The 25730-nt window shown below is 32.1% G+C and overlaps 1 protein-coding gene across 2 annotated transcripts in view; it reads left to right on the top strand.

Moving 5' to 3' along the window:
• Positions 1-25730, top strand: part of LOC143253667 (coiled-coil domain-containing protein 125-like) — a 75666-nt gene that overhangs the window by 11224 nt on the left and 38712 nt on the right. For both annotated transcript variants that reach the window (XM_076507873.1, XM_076507871.1), the window contains exons 2-4: positions 6-82; positions 11560-11646; positions 11923-12080. In XM_076507873.1, the coding sequence (XP_076363988.1) occupies positions 6-82; positions 11560-11646; positions 11923-12080 (322 nt within the window). The remainder of the gene's footprint in view (positions 1-5; positions 83-11559; positions 11647-11922; positions 12081-25730) is intronic.

Genomic DNA, 25730 nt, shown 5'->3' with positions numbered 1-25730 from the left:
CCCAGAATGCTCACCTTGCAGATGTAATAATATTGAGGAAAACTTGTTTGTACTTCGTGAAGAACTGAATGAAATGTATGAGGTAAGTTCAGCTTCCTTTTTTGTTTGTAATTGTTGAATAATTTCTGAAGTTCTTAGATTATGTTACATTGAAGTGATTTTGGAACATCACTGTATCATTACAGTTCATTTCACCCTGACCAATTTAACTTATCTGATGGTCATTCATCTTAACAATACCCCTGCAGAGTAGTTTCTATTGCAAAAAAAAATCATTGTAAGACTTTCATGTCCCTGCAGGATAACAATAATCCATCAATAATATAAGGAAAAGTGTTATCCAATGCCCATTACCACAATCTGATGATGCAGAAATTTATAGGTAGTGTATCTGGTGGCTAGACTGTGTTTCAGTAGAGAATAGTATGAATGCTTATTTCATTTATCAGTTAACTCCTTTAGCTTGAGCTCTGTTCCTGGGAGTGATCTTGTAACCATTTGGTACTTATAGTTTTCATGTTATAACTTTTAAATTTGTAAGCATACATTCTCAAAATTTACCATATTACATAGTAAACATTACAAAGCTTTCTTGTGCAAAGTATCAGATTTCTTTTATCAAGTAGTAACGAGTTGTAAGTAATCTTTTTGTTTTTTTCTTCTTCACACATTGTCCATCCAACATGAAAAGTCATTTTCATTTTAAGATTAAAAATACTTTTTTACACAATAATATTTTGAAATTTCACATAAGAAATCTTTATAACTTCCATATAATTATCAACTGTTTAAAAAACAAACTCTATTTTATATCTTATTTTCACTATTTGAATCCCTGTACAGGCTTGATAGATTTGACCAGTCTCATAACCACCATAAAAATTAAGAAATAAATTAATTTGTTTTTGTTCTAGAGTGATTGCAAATTATAACTCAAACACAAATATATAGTCAAAATAGCTTAAATGTCTTAACATTATACATTTAAATATATTTATTATATTGAACTTTTGCTGTGGATGGCTAACATCACAGTAGTTACAATGATGCAGCATGCATGCATTTGTATTACCAAATCCAGTAATATAAAGCTAACCTTTATAAAGTGTTCTTTCTCAGCTGTGTTTTAGTGGACTAGCATTTCGTAAAATAGTCGCATTGCAGTTAATAATGCATTATATATTTTTATACATTATAACTATTTACAAACAAGTTCTTAAACTTATGTTCTTTTAAATATAAAACAGTAAATAAATAAGTACACCAGAGAGTTAAATCTTCTAGTTATGACCTTTGCACCTACTCATCAGCTGCTTGTGTTGGTTGCTTAGCCTTATAAAAAATTTTGCACTTGGAGTGTGTGAAATGAAACAATTTTTTTAGCTGTTATACATACATTTGAAATAACAAAAAAAAAGATTAATTACGGTATCAATACTATAGAATTCTGCTGTGATTTATTAAGCTTAGTAAGTAAGGTATACTTGAGTTTAAAAAAGTATGAAATTTTGAGCAAACTAAAGACTCACCAACTTCAAATATGTGAAGCAAAAGAATGAGTTCACATCATAATATTTGAAAAGGGCTGAGGAAGCCTCTAGGAGACATCTTGAGTTTTCAATTGGTTATTGAAAGTAATTGTATATTAGAAAGTGTTTCCAAAAATGGAAAGATGTAGGTAGAGCCACTGTGTTTGATTCAGTACAAGTAATATTTCACTAAATAGAAAAAATGGAAGGTTATTATATTCTAGGTTGCCAATAGTGGTAATTTGAGTTCCTAATTCATAAGGAAGTACAGACTATATTTGGAAATCACAAACATCTAATTTGAACCAGTGCTGCATTAAACAAACCACATAACACAAAAATTGATGTTTCGGTGTGTGTTTTTTAATATATACTTTTAACTTAAGAAATTAAATGATGTATAATACTAAAATTTGAATTATTTACAATTTGTTGCCAAACTTAATGACATTTTTATTATGAAGCCATTTTATTTAAAGTATTTTATTTTGAAGCTGATGAATATATGTTAAAATTACAGATGTTAATTTTGAACTGCTTGATTAGTTAACTTAGAATATTAAAATTCTTTATCTTGTATTAATAAAACAGTTCACATTTTCAGTTAATGTTACTTAGACATCAATGGAAACAAACCTTGTTATTTATATCACTTGTTAGCTGGTTCCACCCATGCCTGCAAGTAAATAAGAAAAACAGGCCAGCATACAAAGCAAAGGAGCAGATGATATTACGTTTTACATGTACACTTCAACATGCAATTATTTATATTAAAAGAAGAGAAGTATATTTGTTATTTACAAATATTAGTTAGTGTTAAAAGTTACTTATAATAAATAAATTGCAACATTATTTAGAAAATAAATATTTTTAAAATGTTTCACTGATAAGTTTTATTACTAGGATGTATTTTCCTTATTTTTTATTGTGCACATCTTAAAATGTTTTTCAATTTATATAAGATAGGCTACTTCATTTATTATAGACACAAATAAACTGCTCACAATTGAAACATCATTAAAAAACTTCTTGAATATTTATAAAAATTAGAAATTTTGGTGGTTGACTTTCTTTGATTACCACATTCAAGTCTTATTGTTATAATTCAAAAAGTATAAATCTTATGCTTTATCAAAGTAACACCAAATTTTTGAAAAATTGTGTATATATGGATAGGAACGCAACATCAAAAGTTAGTTTGTTTTTAAGCAAGTGTTAGTGATCATGGAGGTAAGACATTGTCCTGGATCCGTCATTCATTTTACTTGTCTATCAATCATTTGTTTAACTATTGTTTTTCTTTCATACATCACATGTCATACAAAAGTTTTTGTTAATGAACTTATTTTATAAGTTACCATTTATTTCACTTTTATTATTGCACTTATTGTTAGGTTAAGATTTTTATTTTAGAGTTTAGTGATATTCTTTGTTTTGCACTATTCTATTAGGCTTAAGACACATGTCATTTTTGGTTTATCCGTATTTCTGTGTGTAAATTAATTGTTAAGTTAAATATCTTGCTGGCTTAGGCTTAACAAATGTCTTTTAATTTTTGTTTACTTGTATGTACGTACTTCCAGATTACTCGTTAGTCAATTAACTAGTTTGTTGTTTTTTAACACTCAACACATAATACAAATTTTGTACTCTTAATTTCATTTGTATAGGCTTCTGAGGTCTGAAGTCCACCATACCTGCTCCAAGTATTACTTGTGTTCATGCTATAAATGCTAAACCCATTTCAACAGTCTGTATTTTGTCACTTTTTCTTTATCTTATTGTGGATTGCATAGTAGATCTCTACTGCAGAATCTGTAGGCCTATCTTAGTTTGTTTTTATCTTTTTTTAGGAATGTTTTGCAGCATATGCCCCTTCTCCTAACATTGGTTCATTGTTTTCAAGGGTTTTTTTATCTGTTGAATTCATTCTCTACTGTTTTCTTAATTTACTTCACTAATTTATCTATGACTTTTTCTTTCATCTCTGACTTATTGGGTTTGGATTGTGCATTTGATTGGGTGTTTAGTTCTTGTATCTTTCTTTCTGTTATCAGTTCCTTGTGTCTTCACTCCAATCATGCACCTTTTCTTTTCCTGCATATCAAACCTGTCATCCATTGGAGGTACTTTTTGAGTACTGAAATTATACCTCATAAATTTATCTTCCATTCTCTACTTTGGATAGTTGTTTCTTTTTTGTTAGGGTACTGTCATCTAGTTGTTGCCATCCTTCATTCTTTAATGAGACTGCAATTGGGTAAGTTGCCTTTAAGTATATATACCTACAATTTTCCTGGAACATGTCCCTCTATTATTTTTCTTCTTTTATGGATCTCATTTTTCTGTGAGTGGTACCTGTCCAGATGTACTTAAACTATTAAAAGCCACACTGCAACTCCATGATGACTTAACAGTTATGATTCTATGGTTAATAAATGCACACTGCTTAGATGTGGTGTTCCACAAGATCACTTGTAGGTTTATCCTCATGATATATTTGGTCCATTAATATGCCTGTCCTGGACTGTACTCACCCATAGACTTCAAGAGTAAAGCAGATGAAGATAGCTGTTATTGCCTTGGATTGATTAAATGTTTTTCAAAATAGGGATTCATGATCACCCATTGCAGTATTTTGTGAGTTGTTGTTCCTCCAATCTCCCCACCATACTTTTTTTCCCCTTTTATTTTAATAGAGTTAAATCCTTACCACTTCACAGTTCCAAGCAGCTGGTGTGTTAGACTGTGGAGTCATCCTCCTGAATATATTAATAAAAACAAATATATATAAATATTATGAAAAAAAATTTAGTTGAGTAGTGCAGTTGTGTTCTGCTCGTGTAGATGATATATCTTGCACTATGTAATACTGGAGTAAGCCATAAAAATTGCACTTCACCTATTCAGGTGTGATCTTTCATCCTATTCCTACATAGATGTTTGTTCCCAGTGGCTAAGTTTTAGATTTAAACTGAACTAGTCAACATAAGCATTCACACTTGTGTTTCAGATGTCTTTATACTCATTACTTCATCTGTGTTGTGGGTTATGATGGAGTTACTTGTAGGTTACTGTAGTTCTTTCCCTTTTGCTATCTCTTCATTTAAAAATTATTCCAGGGATATTACTGCACTTGGTATGATTCCTATCATTATGATTTTAAGTGAAGTGGTCTGTGTTGCACAGATAGGAGGTATGAGATTCTCACTGGTCTAATGAACTTGAGGTGAGATGGGATGATTCTGTTTACTATATGCACATCACATTGGTTCCAGTGACCTGGATTTTGAATTGTAGTTGACTGGTCAGTAGTAGGTGATCACATGATGGTTTGCATGTGAACATATTGGAATTGGTCAATTTCAGATATGTGGGAGCATCAAAGGTATTGGCGTGTGCAAAAAATGTTTTGGATATAGAGGGCAGAACTGAATGAGTAATTATTTATATGAATGGTGGTAAGAACTTATTGGAAATATATTTTTAGTATAGGAAAATTATAACTTTTGCTTAGTCTTTTCCCAGACATCTATAGATTAAAAAAAAAAAAATCTATGCAGGAATATATAATTAGGCTTATAATCATTGATTAAAAATTTGCAAAATATGTGAGTGAATTATAATAGATAATTATCAAATGTGATTAGCATCTGAATTCTCAGGAACACTACTGTACAAAGCATTTCTTATTTGCTATGTGCAACAGCTCTTAAACTGCTAACATGCAAAAGACACCCCAACTTTTTTCCTTACTGCCACATCAGGCCAATACAGCCTACTTGCTGGAGACACTGATATCCACAATGGACACCAACAGAAATATGCCTGTCATTTGAAAAATAATTTATCACTTGTATCTCCTTATTGTGGATAGACAAATGATGAATTCTGCTCTTTCTGGTAGTTGTAAGAATCCCTTTCTAGGAAGGGTGAAATGGCTTACCATTTGACAGCTACAAGAGTGATTACATTATGGGATGCTATTAAATCAGAAATAATTGTGAAAGTTTTCAATAAGTGTGATATTAGTAATGCCCTAGAAGAAACTGAACATTATGAATTATTTGAAGAAAGCAAAAATTCAATATTCATAAGCAGTAGTGATGAAGATTTTGCTGGATAGCTAGTTTCATTTTTATAGAACAACAGAGATTTTTACCATTTACCTTGTCATTTTACTGAAAAGTTTAATTTTGTTATGCAAATTTGGCTTAATATGTTGCATGTGTGATGTTTTCATTAAAATAAGTCTTTTCTTGGTATGCAAGTTTTAGAGTAAACATTAAATGCTTTGACACATTGAAATATTATTTACTAATATAGAGGTTAGTTTTATTTGCTATAAAATACAGTAAGTCTTTTACATTCATTTGTAGTGTACTCTGTGCTCTTTCAGCCAATTATAGTTCATTGCACTTTTCTATGAAAATATAGGATTATCATATGGTAGGATGACAAAAATTATATTAAATATTTATTTTATTAAATAACAGATTTCATTAATTAATCCTAAAATTAAAATAATCTAAGCCCTTTAAGTTAGATGTCAGCTACTTGTAGCAGTAGTTATTAAGTTTTTGTTAATACCAACAATGCTGAGACTTCATTCAGAGGATGTATTTATTGAAGTAAAAGAGCTTAAAGATAGTAAGCTCTTTTTGGCTTCCATGGTACCTGGGAGGTTATCATCAAAGTTACCCCTTAAAACACCATAAAATCCACCAGTTAAATAGACCCAAAACCAATCTTTTTAGTATTCTCAAGATAGCTGGCATGGGTTTTAACATTTTTACTTCAAGTGGGTTTCTTATCATCACAACCTCTTCAGTGTTCCACAGGACGAAATTATTTTGAAGCTTTGGGACTGGTGTGTTACAGCTGTCAGGAGTCCTTTATCTGCAAAAGTGGAAAGTATAAACCTTTCAGGAGACTTTTTTCTTATCTTTTATTCCTTCTGTCCTTTTTCTAGTATCAGTAAGATATTTAAATTGTTCCATATGGGGCCTCCTATAGAAAATGAACATTACATGGGTCAACCTTTATCTCCAGACATTACCCAACTTCTTTCTGAATATCTGGAATTTAGGCAGGTTGATGAGTTTGATTACCTCTTTCCACCTCCTGAATTTGCCATGCCTTCCCCATATCCTTCCTGAGAATTATATTCAGCCTTTTACAGTTTTTAAGATTTTATTTCCTAGGTATATGATGCTTGATCCCTTGTGTCTTTCATTACTGCACGATTATACTTCCCAACCCTATTTGTTTTTTCCTTGTAGGCATATAATAGGGCTGACTGGCTGTGTCTTGACAGCAGCTGTTGAACTTGGTTTTACCTCACATATGCCCTATTTTCTTGTCTCCATCTTACTCTCATGACTCTTTTGCAGTACCTTTCTTCAATCCAACTTCTGTTTGGGGCTCTTCAAAGAAATCCTGAATGAATTTTTGAGGACATTCTCTCCCTACTTACCTTCATATTGAGTCTTGGGGTCTGGCTCTACAAACATGGTTTATATGTTGTTGGGATCTTTTAAACCATGATGCTGTTCACCTGCTCCTTATCTCCAGTATTTGCATATGGCTCTGGGTTTAAGACATTTCATCTTTGTTAACATCCTGTGATTCATGGAGTCTCAGGTGGGGATATCTCTCCAGCAACAATCTTTCATTTCCTATGTGGTAACCTGTTCATTTCAGTGGGAGCTGTATGTGACACATATATTGATTTTCTGTCTTTCCCCTTTCCAACCCTTATTTGTTTCTTCTCCTTACAGTACCATAGCTCATCATTTTTCTCAGTGATGCACAATATACCACCAACAGTTCTGGTGACAGTCTGGTGGGTTTGGGCCTGATGGGATCCTGACTTGCGACCATTGTTCATGTGTGGCATCATTTCCTCACTGATGTATGGGTACTTCAGCTTTTGTCATAGGGCCTCAAAATTCTGTTTTGGGCCTCACTTCCCTTGTCCCAGATATCTGTTTTCTTTCTTTCTCCTCAAGATCCCATAACTTGCCAGCATCTGTCAGAGGTATTACAGGACCTCTTCACCTAGTTGGCCAGTCATACTTGTCAGCTCCTTCTTAAAGCTGCTCAGTTAGGCTGGTCGATGAATTTTGATAAGTCCTTTCTGCATACTTGGGTGTTGTTGTTTTTTCAATATTTACATCATTTGAGCTCAATTTTCTCTTCTTAGACTTCAATCTATGGATTTGTCAATTTGCCATGTCCTGTCTTCTCCCTCAATTTTTGAACAGGAAGTTCTGTTGCTTTTATGAATGTGATCTTCTATAACACCACTAATCCCCATCAGCTGTGCACACATGCACTCTTTTCAGTGACTCTGCACAATCAGTGGAACCTTTCTCTGGACCATTTGGATGCCCCCATAACACTTCATTTTTCCCTTGTGGAAGATCTCCTTTGTTGGTTGGATAAGACTCTCATATTGATAGGCATTTTACTTACTCCTTGTCTGTATTTACATTTGTTTATCTCTTCTGGGCTAAATAGTGTGGGCCAATCACCAGGAGGTTTCTGAATGTTGGTCTGTCAACAAATGGTCTTTACAAATCAAAGTCATAGAGTTGCTATCCATTTTTCAGGCTTTGGATCACTTTTTCTCATTGCCAGTCATTATCTTGTAATGATCTATTCCATCATTTCAATGGTGATGGCTTGTATCAATCAACAAGGCAGTAACTGGTCAAGATCCTGCTGTTTTCACATGTTGTACCTCCTACATTAGGCTAGGTCAACTCTCAGCACACTCATTTTATTGTGTGTTGTATATCAGGTGCTTCTAATCTCAGGGTGGATCATCTTTCCTGCTCTGACAAAATGTACCCAGTGAAATGGTTCTTTCTTTCTCTTGTTTTCCAGGGGTTTTGCAGTCTGTGGGGTTTTCCTCACATTCATTCATTCACCAACATCCAAGATCACTAGTTATCCTACTTTTTGGTACTGGATACCTTATCCTCAGACATTGGCTGTAGATGTCTTCAACCAGAATTGGTCACAAATATTCCTATATGTCTATTCTCCTTTCTAGTTGCTCATCGGGTAGTTTCCTTGCTAATGCCAGGACAATTTGACATTTCTCCTCTAGCCAGCTCAATGATGGTTTCCTCATTTACTCTAACTACAGTTATTCTCTCTTGAGCTGCTTCTTTTATTACCTGACCTCCTTCATCAATCCCAATCATTGTTCTGCATCCTGCATTCCATGTTCTCCATCTTTGTTTCTGACATTTGTCCAGTCCTTGGTGAAGAGTTATGGTTTCTCCTGTTGTGTAGCTTTTCATTTGGCTCAATTCATCCATTCTTTCTCCATGAAAGTGTATCAACAAAAGTAGAAAGTTTTTCACACATGGGCCCAGGTGTGGGGATTTTCTGCTGCTCTTTATACCATTGCTGGTATTTCATATGGCTTTTCAACTGGGAGGTCTTTTGTTTCTTCAGTTTGTTTATTGGGCGACTTTATGCCATACTTTGTCTTTCTTATTACCAAAGAGTTTTTCTTACTCATCCTTACCATTTTAATTTGTTTCTTCTGGACTTGTGGAGGTCCTTGCTGACCTGCTCTTTTGGATTGGTATATTAACATGGTCTTTCATTCCTTCACTTTATGTCAGGTCGAATCTATTTTTTCATGTTCTTTGTCTCACCTATCTCGTAAGGTGTATTTTCTTCTCCTTTTTGCTTGTGGGCATCAGCAGTCTGACTTAAACATTGGCTTCACATGCACTCTTTACTTACATACCTTAATTATTTTTTATCTGGATAATCCTCTCTTTCCTAGAACGTTGGTGGCTTGTGAAAGTAACTTTTTGTATCCCAATCTGGACAGACCTCTATGTCCTGTGCATGTTCTTCATATATTGCCTGCATGGCTTCCTTCTGTGGTTTCCATTCTAATCTGTTTATCCAGTGGCAATCCTCTTCATTCAGTGATTTTCTCCCTTTTACCCTGACCAATTGGGTTTGTATTTTGATCCATTTGGCTTATTCCTTCTTGTTCCTTTCCCACCACACTTCTGTTACCTTTCATCATATCTAACACCTGAACTTTTTCTTTACTTTTTGTCTTTGTCAGTGTTTGGAGGAAATCATACAATTGGGTATGTGAACCAACACTAATGTGTTCATCTCTCATTATTTACATCATATCACAGTTTTGCTTTCCTCAGATTTTTGCCTTTCACTTGTGGCTCTACTTCAGATTTCAGTAGGACTCTGATACCAGGTAAGTCTTTATTTATACTTTCTTTTCTTTCAGGGACCTATTCTTCATACCTTCACACTCTGTGGCAAGTGGTAACTGACTAGGTATTCTTTAACTCTAAATCCTGACTGTATGTCATGTTGACTAGTGCTCTCTTTCAATGTCTTTCCACACTCATCACCTTTGAGATGAGGTGTTTCACAAGATAGCTTGTAGGTGAATAACCTTGTAATATTTGCTTCATATCTTTACCCATCTTGGACAATACCACTTTAGAATTCATGAGTAAAGTAGAAGGTACAGCTGCCTATCCTTGCCATGCGACGATTGAATAACGCAGTATTGTCTGCTTTTCAGGATAGGATTTTGTGATTATACATTGCACTATCACAGGTCTCGATGTTCCTCAAGGCTCTTTAAAATATTTTCACCCTCCTCTCTTTTCTTCTAGTGGAGTATGGGAGTCCTTACCACTTTTTATGTCCAAGTTCCTGGAGTGATGAACTATGAAGGCACCATGCTGGATGGATTCCACATAAAATGCCTATATCCATTCCATTCAATATAGGGTGGTGATATTCTACTGGCAGTGTAGGTGATGTAACATCCTCCAATTTGTGATTAACAATACAACAGAGTGAGACATACAAATGTTGTTTATTCCTTTGACTGAGAGCCTTCGTCCTATCCTCGCATGAATGCCAGTACCTTGTGGGCTGGTTTCAGATTTTGAGTGAACCATTCATCATAATTTTTCACACAGGTTTTGGGTTGTCTATCTTTCTCCCTCAATTCCTTCTCCTGTGTTGTGGGTCACAGCAGGGATAAGTGGTATTGTTCCTGTTCTATCCTTGGTTCTCGTAGGTAAATGCTTGTCATTCATCATGAATGTTACTACTTTGTCATCCTTGTCATCCACATTTCTACTGATATTATTTACACAGTTTTTTTTTTTGTCTGTGAAAGGCAGGAACTTATGATTTAATATATAATGTTCTGCTATTTCCATTTGTCAAACTTTGAGGCTTTGAAGGTCTCAGCTGGATCTTTAATTGGTCAGCAGTTTTTGGTAAATTTGTGTAAGATATCCAGTCATTCTACTCTGCGCCAATCAGTTATAAGTTGTTGAGTATTAGGTCTTAAAGTCAGTGCTTGGTCAATAATACTTCAAACACAACATGGATATTCTTGATCATTGAGTGACAGGATTGTTAGACAGTTTAAAGAGCAATAAAACAATAAAATATAAGTAGAAACAGATGTTTACTGTTTCAAGCTATAAGTTATTTAGGATAAATAACTGTAGTTTCCTGTTACAATTTCAGTCATTGAAGAAAGAAAAAAAAATCTAATTTATATATTTATTGTGGTTACAAAATAGGTCAAATTAACTGAACACATATGGTGTTAGGGTAGAAAAAAACTACAGATAAAATATAGTTTTACTCAAACAGAACATTTGTTATTTATTAAAGAGATTTTAGAAATCCTTAGTGAAACTTGAAAATTTTCAGATGAAGAAAAGTATCTATGCATCTAGCTTCATAGAAAGATGTACCATTATGTAGTTTCTCTACCAGCAGAACTTTACACAATTCATTATTCTTATTTTAAAGTAATGAAATTTGGAAGTAGCACTCAGAAGAAAATATAGATTATTTAAAGCTGTTGTGGTATACAACAGTTGGTAATTGGTAAATCTTGAAAAGTAACAATATAACTACATTTGTAATAAGTTTTTTTTGTCTAAATCTTTTGTATGAAATATCAAACTTAACTTTTGTAAAACACTTGTAGAGAAATGATCAGCTAAAAGGAGAACTGGATATTTATGAAAAACTTTTGTATGGAAAGTACAAAGCCTCTGAAGTATTATTGCAACAGGTAAGAATTTAGTAGATTGAAATTATTAGTTACATGTGGTGGTTGTTTACTTTTTAGTTTGCAGTGTGATAAGTTATTATTCACTACACATAAACATGCATATTGTATTAGGATACTGTAACTGTGTGTACTAAAAAAGTACTATTTTAACATTTGTTTTTATTAATGTAAAGTTTCCAGAAATGCTTGCTATTTACTTGGAAATTCCCTTTCAAATAGTTATTCTACCTTGTATAAAGAAAAATCATTTTGATGAAATTATCTGTTTTGTATTAGTTAAGCCTAGCAGAGAATGAAAAGGATGAGGTTGTTAAAATGGGGCGAGAAATTTCCAGTGGATTGCAACAAGAAGTTAATTCTTTGCAATTTGAACTTCAGTGTACAGAAGGCCAGTTAACAGACATTCAACAGCAATGGCTTGACAGATACAACAGGTATGAAGGGCACTTCATTAAAAATATGATGAACTAAAAAAGGTCTTTATTATTACAGATTCCATAATTTATATATACATGTTCAGGGTAACTTTTTTATATCTTCTACATATGAAGCCTACAAATTATATATATTTGTGATTATTAATTTTACTTTTTTAAAGTATTTTATACTTTTTCCTGTGAATGAGTTAGCTATTCATTTATAGTTGTGAATGAATCCTTTTGAGTTATTTAATTTTCACCTTTATTCCACTTCACTTCTACAAATTTTTATACACTGTGGAAAGTAAACCTGTCATGACTGAAACTACAGAATACTATCAGAGTTTCATCCAACATAAACATTTACTTTTTTCAATTTTTTATAATGAAAGTGGGAAAGTATAGTAAGTGGAATTTGAAAAGACTCTGGGAAAAAGGATTTCTGGAAGGAAAAATAAGTTAAGAGGTAATTATTACTGGATAATATTCCAATAGTGTTATATTAGGCCTATTTTATTGCTTCATATGTTGATGTTAGAGAGATTTTCTTCACTGACAAAAGCAATATATAAAAACAAATAAGTACTTTCAATGTCCTTAAGAAAAGTGAAATATACACTTACAGCATTTCTACAAAGTACCAAAGTCACAAATCTTAAAAACACATTGCATATTAACAACATAAAACAAATATAAAGTTGATTCTGGTATAATACCTCATCTTTATATATAGAATAGTTTGATCCCTTTATATTTGCCTATGAGTCTAGCATGTCACTAGCTTTGAGCTAATTCCCACATAAAAATCAGGTGTTTCACATGAAGTGTGCAAATGCATGATGGTATGTATCATCATACAATGATAGCTCAATACTAATAGGAGGCAAACATAACATTCTTGTACAGTAACTCCTCCCCAAGCACTTGTAGTACTTTGTCTTAAACAGACATATTTATTTCTTAATTATTTTGGAGTTGCAGTAATTAAATTTACATAAACTTTGTTCAAGTTTAACTGATTCTTTCATTACTATGAAAAAAAGTTTCCTGCTTATCCCTTATGAATTCTCAAGTGATGGTAACGTCTACTTTGTCCCATGATGGTGGAAATGTTACTGTTGGTTACTAGCTTCTTGTTATCTTTTCAGGATACAACAGCCGTTATTTAACATGTCAATCTTTATGGGTTATTTCATACACACTAAGCCTCTCCTTCCCATGCATATGAATATTACTGCATCTCTTCAGTTTGAACATAGCCAAAATGATGACTTTAACTACCTGTTTCCTCAGTCAGAGTTTGTTGTGGGTACTGTTTTGTCTGTGGAAGAAAATCCTCAGTCAACTTTGTGATCTTTTTCTTGACAGTTTCACAAATTTTTTGTTTCTTTAGTCTTTTAATTCTCCACTACGTTATACCTACTGTCCCTATCTTTGTATTCTCTTTTTCACATGTTATTAGGGTTCATGCAGATTTGTATTTTGAACAACTATGCCCCGTACTCACATGTACTCGACTTTTTTCTTGTTAATGGACTTATTCATTTCATTTCCTTGATCCTCAGTCTTTAGAATCTCATCTACCTACTTGGAAAAGGGACTCCTTAACTCCCAGTTCACTTTCTTGTGCCAAATTTTTGAGCTTTTATCTCTTTCTTAACACTTTTCCATGTTATCATGGAAAATGATAACACCTTATTTTTCACCTTATTTCTGAAGCTCTTTGACATTGTATTGTAGAAGAATTTTCTGGAGAGGTTTGTTTTTTCCTTTTTACCACTTCATTTAGCCCCTCCTACTACTACTTATAGACTACTCTTTCTGTTTTAATTTTTCTATTGGGACTTGCTGAGTAAGGATGGTCTCCTAACTAAGGTTCACCTGCCTTACTTTAGTTTTCGTGATCTATGTCAAGCTTTATTCTCTACTGAAAGATCTTTGAAAGTGTTTCTAGCTCACTGGAGGCTTGGGCCTAAGTGGTTGACATCAGTCCTCCATGTCTCCCACTCACCCTTCTGTTCTCATTCCCAATCTAGCCTCCGAGTCTTCTTTTTCCCATCCTGTTACTTCCTGATGTCAGGGCTTTTGCTTACCTCCTGGACATCTATACTATCAGGTCTGAACCAGTTGGTACCTGCCTGGCTCACTTCACCAGCCTTTAACTTTTGATCAAAATATGGGTTCTTCCGATTCTCATTCATGGACTATTTTCTTCCTTTCCTTTACCATTTTCCAATTTTCTTTCCCTCTTCCTCAAACTATATCTTCAATATTTTAAGGATTTGTTCTTGGATCTCTTGGCCACAAATTTTTTTGAGAGGGTATTTACCTCTACTCTAAGATTTTATTTTTGATGACACCAAGTAGAGAATTTATTGACATCCAGGTATTGACCTACCTTCTCTCAACCAGTTTCTGTTCATCCTGAGTTTCCAGATGGAAGGTTTCTTTTCTCTCCAGTGGTCCTTTTCACTCAAATTGTTAATAACCAAAGTCAATGTACCTATAGCATTTATTACATATTTTAATTGTCCCTTCATCCATATATTTCTATGTTTTGTTCCCTAGAATTGAGCCTCCCAGCTCTGTGTTTTCCCTCTTGGCACTGTCTGCTTCTTACATCTTCATTTGAGTCATAGGGGTACTTGCTTGTTATATTCACGAATTGGGGCTGAGTTTCCATTGCTGCATGTACAATTGGCTTCTCTTCAGCCTGTCTTTGGAGGACTCCTCTCACACCAACATTCTTTTGTAGGAGGCTGTTTGGCTTGGATGGCTAGTGAAGCCTTCCAAGTTTTTTCTCATACTTACCCAATAGTTGGTATGTCTGCATGTTTTCTTTAACTCTGAACCCAGTCAGGCTTAGCCTTTACCACTTTGCCTGTGAGAAATGAAATGTCTTGTCACCAAGATTTGCACATCTCATTCAAACTCTACTTATGATGTTTTTGTAAACCCTGGGTTTCCTCAGACTACTCATTCCTTTTGACCACACACACACACATGCCTTCTCCAGTGGGCATTAGAGGATCAGTGGAACCTTTCTCAGGATCTGGTAAGCTTGATTGTGAACCTTCTTTCTTCCCATTTTATATTAAACTTTATTAGGTGGCTCAATATTATAGTGGGCATCACCAACTCACTGCCCCCTTTTTAGATCCCTATCTTCTCACAAATGCTTTCCTATTGGGCTGGAGTGGTTTCTGATATGATTTCCAGTATGTAAGCTTCAGAGGAACATCAACATATTCAAACTTCTTGTAGCTTGTCAGGAGGCATGTTTCAGCTTCCTCCCTCTTTTCCTGAACTGGTTGGTCATGATTTACACCAATAATTCCCTGATGATTTCAACAGCTCTCAACTTCACATTCTCAGTCTTTTGGTTCCTAGTTCTTCCAGCTCTGGAGGTTGATACATTTTCCTGAATACCTATCCTCCTTTCTATCTTCTCTCTAGTATCTCATCACCTTGATATGATACACTTTGTATAGGGTTCTGTTGGTGGTGCCTTTTTTACCTGCACACTTTACATTTCACTTTACTTTTTGTTAACCTTTTTGTGATGAACTTGGTTAACATACATGAGTTTGTCTGTAAATTTGCACACTTTAATTAATTGCAAAATAACATTATATATATACAGCATGTATATTTTTGTAAAATTTGGTATTGGTTTAGTAAAGATATTACTAGTTTTTTGTACATAAAAAAACAAATTTTTTTTAATAAAGTATTTTTAATAAAGATTTGTTTGTGAAAATAGTCTGAGAGTAAAGTGATGTCATGTTATGATTAGAAAAATATTTTTCATCTCAAAAATCTAAAATATTATTTGCATAATCTCAGAAGCTTCCTAAATATATTTTAAGTGTCTGTTTTCAGTAAAACTTTATATTTTTTATTCTCTATACTCTATGGGGGTCAGTCATTTGACCTGCCTCATAACCGTAAAAAAATTAGGAAGTAGATACAGTAATACCTGTCTAAACCAAAATCTGCATAAGGTGGAAACCTGTACAAGCTGGAAATATCAAAATTTTGCAGCATTATCTTGAGATTTCTCTTATAAAAGGCCCTCTATATGGTAGAACTTGCATAATGTAGATGGAAATCTCTCTTTCACCTATCTCATCTGTCAACAAGTAGGATTAGAAACTGAGTAAAGTGGTAAAAATGTTTTTGATTAAATATTAATATCTTTTTAATGAATAATTTCTTTAAATATTAATAAATTCTTGTTTAATCAATAATTTGTTTAAATACTAATAAATTCTTGGACATTTTTTTTTGTTGTCATTATTTTTGCAGTTAAAGTAAGCAAAAGAATGGAACAAGAAAATAGGAATATTCTACTTTTTCTAGATAATTCAACTTATCACCCAAAAGTTCAACTTTCAAATGTTCATTTAGTCTTTCTGCTTCCATGTACAATATCAATTCTACAGCCAATAGATAATTGAATTATACAGTGTATAAAATTGAAATACAGAAATTGATGCTTCAGCATATTATTGCAAACACGGATGACTGTAAGAGAGCACCTGAAATGACCATAAAAATTGATGTGTTAGATGGAATTGCATTTTTAAGTCATTCAGTAAAATGTGCAAAAGATTAATGTTTAATAAAGTACTTTCAAAACTGTGGATTTATTCTTGAAAATGGCAAAAATTGTGGAGAAGTTGTTTATTATGATGATTCTAGTGAAATCCAAACACTGATTGAGAAGATTGATGCAGATGATTCTTGGAATGCAGAAAGTTTTGTGAATGTTAACAAGAATGTTTTAACAGAAACTGATGAAATTTTTTTATAATCTGAAATAGAATCACAAGATGGTAACAGTGTGAGAGATTCAGAGGATGAACAAAATGGAAAAGATAGTGGGGAAATAGAAATTTCTACTTCATCACAAGTGTTAAGTTATATTAACGCTATCAAATTGTATGCAAAAATGAAGGGGGGAAAATATACTTCATGAAAAGGCTGTAGAATTAGTGTTCTCTTTTACCTGCATGAGAAAACCCATTAAAAAAGTGAAACAGTTGAAATTGGACAATTTCTTCAGATAAATTTAATATTTAGTGTATTTGTGTATATTTTGAGTGTCTGTTTTTGTTCTTATTCTAATAAATATAAACAGTATAATATATTTATTCACAAATGTCTTACTTACCTTGAGTCAAGCAAGTATAACATTCTGGTCAAAAATTATATATAATTAAGGAAATGCATGTTCACTATCTAAGCTGGAAATTTTAGTCAGTCCTGTGCAATTCCGCCTTAAACAGGTTTTACTGTATAAATTGTTTTTTCATGCACGAACGGATATATATTATAACATGAAAATACAAGTGTTTAGTCTATGTAGCTTAAGTCTCGTAATGCTGTATATTTACATGTATATTTATTATTTTTTATTATACTGACCTTCAAGTCATGCCTACCTAACATTATATAACTTACATTGATGACATTCATGTGTACTTATGTTACCTGTCTAATAATATAAAACTGACCTTCAGTCTTTCCTGTCTTGGTTGTGCTTTAGTGGACTAGTATTTTGTAATATACAGTCACATTTCAGTTATTGTACATAATGTGTGTATATAGATTATTATTATTATTTAGAAATAAATTATTAAACTTATATTTTTTAAAATATAGAACAATGAATCAAGTAGAGTAAACAATTTTCTCTTCTTGCAACCTTTGAACTTGGTTTCTGTTGGACGTGGGTTGCTGAGCCTTTTAAAATTTTGCACATGGAGGATATCAAACAAAATTTTTTTTAGGTTTTATATATACAGTTGAATAACCAAAGAATCATAAATAACTATGCTTATACCAAATAATTCCACTAATTTATTAAGCTTAGTAATTAAGATGCATTTAGATTAAAAAAAATTATGAAACTTTGATCAGACTATAAACACAAGCTACCTTCATGAAATCTTTGAAAGAACTTGGTAGCCTTTTCACAGATCAAAATGGCTGATAAAACAACTAAAGGGACATTCTAAACTGTTGACTGATTATTCATATAATTTTTTGTAGTAAGAATATACAAGAGACTGTTTCAAAAAATAGAGTTAAATGGGGCCACCATGTTTAATGCAGTACATGAGCCATATCTCAGCAAAATAAAAAGATATGAAGTTCTTATTGTATATTCTAGCTTGTTAATATTAGTAATTTGAATTCTTAATTTGTACAAAATTATTGACAGTATTTTGACATCATAAATATCTAATTTTAAAGTGTTGCATTTAACATACCACATGACTAACTAAAATCAATAGTTAGGTGTTTTAATTTAATATTTACCTCTTAAAATTAAGAAATTAACTCATATAACATTAAAGTTTGAATTATAATCTACAGTTTGATTCCAAATATATTGAGATAAATTCATAAAATAGTAATTCAATAAAATTTTCAATGCAAGTCAACAAACACGATTTAATCCATGACCTGTTGCAAAAGGGTTAATTGGTATCTGGGATCCCACTTATTCCAACCTCACCCATCTTTTTTTCTCACCTAGAAGTTTTGTTTTGTCATTTTCACATATTAGATTTGTTTGGATCATTGCTCACTCTCTGATCTTACAGCCTTCTTATTTCATTTCTTTGCCTTTAAACTTTGTGTATATATCAATAGAAGTGGCATGCAGATCTTATATGCATATGATAATGGTGAATAAAGCTATTTTTTGTAAGGAGATAGGTATCTATTAGAAATATATTTTCAAATAAAATTTTAACTTTGAAGTGTTTCCATACCTACCCTTGTCTTTTTAACCATCTGGCTGAAAATGAAATTTTGTTTCAATAGAAATGTATATTTTGTGCTTCTGTGTACCAGCAAATACTAATGATATCTTTGAAAGAAATTTTGAACTTTATAGCTGTTCCACCAAAACACACACTTGTGTGTGCCAGATACCAAGGTATAAATTATCTTTTTTTTTTTTCTTTTTTTTTTTTTTTTTTTTTATGAGAAAAGAAACTCCATACTGGTTTATTCTGGTTCATTTAACACATCAGTGTGTGTAATTTTGAAAGTGCATAAATATTTGTCTTTTTGTTTTCCATTAATTTTCTTAACCTTCAACCTCATAACAAAGTGCAAGAGCTTTGGATAAAGCTTTGTCTTGTATTCCTAATATTCATTGAGGATTGTTTGCCTACAGTCTAAAAGCTCTTAACAAATTACTTTATTGTGATAGGTGTTTCCATTAAATAAATTATTTTAACCTTAGACATTTTAGTGCATTCAAAAAAAGTCAGCATAATAGTAGTCATAGAACAAAAGGAACTCGTAATACTCTGTCTTCATTATGTGTTTGATATACACTGCTGGCCAAAATCTTAAGGCCAATGAACATAAAGAAAAAAATGTGCATTTTGCATTGTTACACTCAACCACTTATTTGAGTAGAGATATGAAAGATGAAAATAAAAAAAGGAAAAATAAAAATAAACTTTTTTAGCATTTAATAGGGAAAATGTGAACACTATGAAATTAGACTTAATACTAGCTGGTCAAAAGTTTAAGACCATACCAAATACCAAAAAGAAGCCCTAAACAGGGTAGGAAATACACAACAAGAGGTCTCAGTAGTGAGTTGCATGGCCGTCATTAGGAATAACTTCAAACAGTCAGTTTGGCATGATCGATAGAAGCATTTGCAGAAAGTTGGCTGGAATGTTATTCCAAGCAGTGAAGATGGCTTTACGAGGATCATGCAGTGTTTGAAATTGATGTCCATTTCTATAGACTTCCCTTGCCATCCACACCCAAACATTTTCAATGGGGTTCAGTTTGGGCGAACACGCTGGATGGTCCAAAAGAATCACGTTATTCACCATGAAAAACTCCTTTGTCCTGTGGGTATTGTGGATTTTATCATTGTATGACTGAAAGATCCAGTCATTTCCACACAAGTGAGGGCATTCAGTAAATAAGGATGCTCTCTCCAACATGCCAATGTAGCCAGCTGCTGTTTGATGCCCCTGTATAACCTAAAGCTCCATTGTTCCATGGAAGGAGAAAGCATCCCAGATCATGATGGAACCTCCTTCACTGGGTCATGTAGAAAATGTTTCAGGTGGGATATCCTTATCGTGCCAGTAATGTTGGAAGCCATCTGGACCATCAAGGTTAAATGTTTTCTCATCAGAGAACAAAACCTTCTTCCACTTTTCTACATCCCATGTTTGGTGCTTCTCATCAAAGTTTAACCGAGCTCTTTGGTGGTGTGGAAGGAGGCGTGGCCTTTGAAGATGTTTACAGATTTTAAAGCCTTTCTCTCGTAGATGCTGTCTTATTGTTCTTGAGCTGCATTCTGCATCTGTAAGGGTCTTAATCTGTTTTGATGATCGGCTGGTTTCTTGCTGGACAACTCGTCGAATCCTCTTGCTCAACGCCTGCGAAATTTTTTTGTGCCAACCACTTGAAATTCTCGTTCCGTATCCCTCAGGGTCTTTTAAGAAATTTGCAATAGAGTTTCACTACGCTCAATCTCACCAGCGATGGCACGTTGAGAGAGACCTTACTTTTGCAGCTTGACAATTCTGCCATGTTCAAACTCTGTCAACTTTTTAGCCTTTGCCATGTTTTTACCCAATGTAACACAGGAGATGTCAGTGGGAGATGTTGACAACGCTAATGCTTCAACACAAATGACTAAATTTCATTACGTGTTTACCGGTTAACGTTTTGTTTCAGTATGGTCTTAAACTTTTGACCATTTAGTATTTAGGCTAATTCATAGTGTTCACATTTTCCCAATTAAATGCAAAAAAAGTTTTTTATTTTATTTTCCCTTTTCTTATTTGCATCTTTCAAAGCTCTACTCAAATAAGTGGTTGAGTCTAACAATGCAAAATGCATATTTTTTCTTTATGTTCATTGGCCTTAAGATTTTGGCGAGCAGTGTATTTTTAGAAGAAACATTTGAAATATTCCAAAAAAAACAACAACAACTGCTTATTTCAGTAGGTAGTCCACAGTGGAACAAATCTCTACAATTTTGGTCAGTTTTTATTTCATACATGTACTTGTATTTATTCATTTAGTCATGAAAAATAACTATAATAATTATGTAAAAGAATAATATGGAAGTTATATTGTTTCTAAACTACAGGCTTTATACCATCATATGCTCTTGGTATGGAAATATTAATTGTTATTAAGATTGCATAGTTGCTGTTGTGGCAAAGTATTTTCACTGTACCAGAGTTTGTCTTTATGTCTAGATGAACATCAGAATAAAAATAATGTGAGTACTTTTGGTTAAAGTTTTATTACTAACAGTTTTTAATTGTTGTAAAAGCAATTATTTAAGGAAAAAAGAAAAAAAACTTTACAATAGATTTATGTAATTCTGTAATGCAAATCACTGTCAGTGACTAATAGGTTTGCACATAGTAACATTTGTGTCTGTGCTAGTTACCATAGGCTCTAATGGTACAGTTGTACATTGTGATAGTATAAGATGATGATGCTATTATAAATATTGTAAATGTTTTATCAGTAGGTGTGCTTACTTGTATGAAGTTTCTTGTATTTATAATTGAAAAATAAGTATACCTTAGTTATTTGAAAGGTATGATCTGGTAAGCTTATAAATAAGCAAAACTTGTATAAATCTAAAAATATTTTCTGTAACATAATTGATTGAAAAAAATATACATATAATCATTCAAAAAAGTTCAGTATTTCTGATATAAAATAACTTAATATTCACAATTTCAAAGCACGTGTAAAATAATACAGTGGTCTTCAGACCAGTGGAGGAAGTTTTATATATCACTAAACATGTTATTACTTGTTATGTTAAAAATGGCAATCAAATATAATATATTGCTCTTCATAGTACCCAGATTCTCTTATAACAGTGTAAGAGACTTTTATGACTACCCACTTAGGATTTTGAGGTTTTCAAAAGCTGTTAACTCTTTCAAATCAGGGTCAGTATACATGACCAACCCAGTGAACTCTTTGCATTTTGGCAGTATATCACTTAATATTAGAAGTTTAACATACAAAAAAAATTGTATTTATTAGTGAAGTATTTCTAATAAAATAAAGGTTTGTCTGTAAATATACTGAGTAATTGTTTTGAATAGTCAGTGTGTAAAGTAAGTTTCCTGTTAAAATTTAAAATATTTTTTTGTATCTCAGAAATCTCAAAGTTTCTTTGTGTAAGATCTAAATACATTTCAAATGTTTTTTTTCAGTAAAATGTGATAATTTATAATTAATTTTTCTAACCTAACTCAAAGCGGTAAAATTGAAATAAATCTGAATTACCCTTTCTTTCTTTCTGTAATGACTTCATATTGTAATATAAAACCACATTTGTTTATCCCAATTATCTTTCAGTTTGTAACAGTATACATGTATCTATAATTAAGTTTTATTGCTCTTTGAGCCATTACTATCAAATGTTTGATGCTTATTATAAGTTGTTAATCACTCGGAGAAAATGTAACATATGTTACACTATTAAATTACATTACCTATGAGCTACTACAGCTAATACAAGCAGCTCGTGTGTGTGCCTAGTGAAACATTTTTATTTTACTTAATCTAATTGTAACTAACTTAAAATTATCCTTGTTTTCAGATTTTAATTTCTTTTGTAATTATACATAAAGAATAAACATGAAAAACAAGAAATATTTATCAAATCTTTTTTCTTGCTCTTGGTTGTTGAAGAGAGTTAATGATAATTTTTATACTACTCATAGTTTTGTAATTAATTTCTTATTTAATTTAATAATGATTTAAACAATATAGATTAATAACATACAAAAAGTAGAAGAATTCCCTTACCTCTCAAGAATTTTCTGGCTTCCTAACTGCAACAGCAGTTAGTTCATCGAAGTTACATGTTAAGTTTCTCATGGGAAAGTTGTTCCTGCTCTGAATGAAATAGACATTTAATCACTTGCTACATAATGGTATATATAACACATAATCTGGTAGGTGAAAAGCTTGAGTTTCTGTTGGTTATAGGTAATTAAATGTAAGAATGAACTATACAAAATTGTGACAGTTGAGTGTGGCAGGAAGAAGTCTGATTTTCCATTTGATAGTTTTGTAACAAAATAAAATTACTACCATTTATCTAGACTTCTTAGTAAAATATAAATGTGTTAAAAAAAAGTTTTTTAATGTTCAGCAAATCAGACCATGATCACCACATATCATCCTGTTTTGGTTATGACTTGTAAGATTTATGTAGAGAAAAATCTGCTCCTTCAGTTGACTATAAACATGTTTGTCAGCCTTATAAGTGTGCCATTAGTCGGTATTTTGATGTTTTAAAGTAAGTGTTTTTGTGATGGTTATATGTTTTGGAAAATTGTATTTTGGTGGTGATGCATTCTATATTATATGATGTTATTTCTTTACAGTGGTTCCACCAAATATCCCAGTAGTATTTTATTTGTTTTTGTATTATTGATATTGGTCATTTTTCAAGTTTTCAACCAGAAATTCTGTATTCTATAAATTGTTATATTTTATTCAATAAAATAAAAAACTTTATGTATTTCAAAATTATAAGTTTAAACCTCAAGTGTATATGAGATAACAAACATACTGTTGGTTTTAAAGTGCCTTAGACTGCATAATTTTGGTTATGATGATAATGAGCAAAATTGTAAAACCATTGCAAGCTAATCCAATAATTTTTTCAATTGGAAAATGTTCCTATTTTTTCTAGAATTTTTTTTTTCATTCCTGTCACAAAAGCTGGAGTATTTGCTGTTATATGATTAAAAACTGTCTTGTGCATTCAACCTATTGTCACCTTTGATATATTTACCTGTATCATAATACTGTCAGAAAACCATTTACACAAGAGCCTATTGCTGGGAGATTTCCAGCTGCATCTGAAATGTAAGACACAAATCCACTGAGTGTGGTTTCAAGTGTTGTCAGAAAATTTATTGTAAATCAAGTGTTACTGGGCCCAAAGTTAGTAAAATAAATGTAAAAAAAATCTTCTTGTCTTTGAAGTTATTTGATTATAGAATAGACATCATTGTCTTGAATGTTCTCAATGCAAAACATTGACTTTGACAAAGATCCTATTTGTTTATGAAATTTCTTTGCATCCTCGTCTACATTAAGTAGTTTTGATTTATTTACATTTTCATTGGTTCTTCACTTCAACATCATACTCAAAGTCAGATAAACATTTCTCTGTACTTTGACCTATCTTAAAGCCCTATAGTACTTATCCATAGCTGTTGTTTTTTGTTTTTTTTCTACAGAAAAATACTGATGAAACTGCTCCTTTCCATACTTGTGTATGGTAGAAGTTTCTAAAATTATATCAAAATGTAAGAAAAATTGTTATTTTAATTTCAAATCTAAATGGTCCACTGTACTGAACTTCTAAAAAGTTTTATCTCTCTTCTCAGATAGAGATATGTGACTTTCCTTTTCACTTTTACAGAGCTCTATTAATGTGAGAACTCATTTCCTAAACATGTTTTTATCTTTAGGAAAAGTGTGCCAGTTTGTTCTATTTGTGGACAAAGGTATACAACTGTGTGTATATCTCATCTGTGTTTCATTATTGTTTTTAAAAAAAGTCTTTAGCATTCAAGAGGTATTGGTAGAAGTTGACAGTAAATTACTTTGCACATTGTTTAGTATTTAAGCACTGTGGTGGCTTTATTTTCGAGTTGAGCAAATAAATGCACGATTTAAGTCATACAACTTGTTACTGTTTTAGTGTGAAAATAAATAAGAAGACAGTTAGTTACTTTTAATAAAATAAATACATCATTTTATTCAACCTACAGTTTTGCAGATGTTTGGAAGGTATGTTAAAATGTAAGTAAAAATGTATCTCATAATGGTTGGTACAGGTATTAACACTTATTGATAAGCAGAGAAGAACAGTTTGACTTAGGAAGGTCAAAATGTTGTTCTCTGCTTATCAATAGAAGTGTTGATACCCATACCAGCTGTTCCAAGATATATTTCTATTTCAAGTGGGTTTCTCATCATGAAGAAAATGTAAATAAATTTTATTTGTAACATGGAACTGTACCACTACTATGATTATTTTTTGGAAGATTTTATAGCATAGCTACAGTAATGATAATTTAGTCAATGTACTTTTTGCAGTATATGAGTAAGGGCAAATAGTCTCAGGCTTGAATTTTCTTTTTTTTTTACTTAGCACAATTGGCCTTTGTCTAATTCACTTTATAATTGTTAACCCTCTAGACAACATCATTGTCTTTTCTTAATTATGTTAATGAATATCTGTAGGTTATTAATATTATATTAATACTTATTAATCTGGGAAAATTAATAGTGGAAATTATGAAAACCACTGTTTATTATCTGATAAAACTTTCACAAAACCACTTGCTTTATGACAAATAAAAACACTGCCTGTAGTTCAGTAAAGTGCAATAATTTTGATGTAACACAACATTGCAAAATTTGCTTCTTCTAAAATTACCATGGATTTTAATTTGTTTTTTATGCTGCTTTACTTATTACTTGTTCTGATATATATACATATAGAACAATAAAAGTTGTAAACACAATAAAATATGGAAGTTTGTTGAATCTTATATGTTCATATTTTCTTTCACATTGTTAAATGTGATTTCTTTTGGCTAA

Source organism: Tachypleus tridentatus, chromosome 6, assembly GCF_004210375.1.
Source record: "Tachypleus tridentatus isolate NWPU-2018 chromosome 6, ASM421037v1, whole genome shotgun sequence".
Lineage (NCBI taxonomy): Eukaryota > Metazoa > Arthropoda > Merostomata > Xiphosura > Limulidae > Tachypleus > Tachypleus tridentatus.
This window is presented reverse-complemented; position numbering and strand designations above follow the sequence as displayed.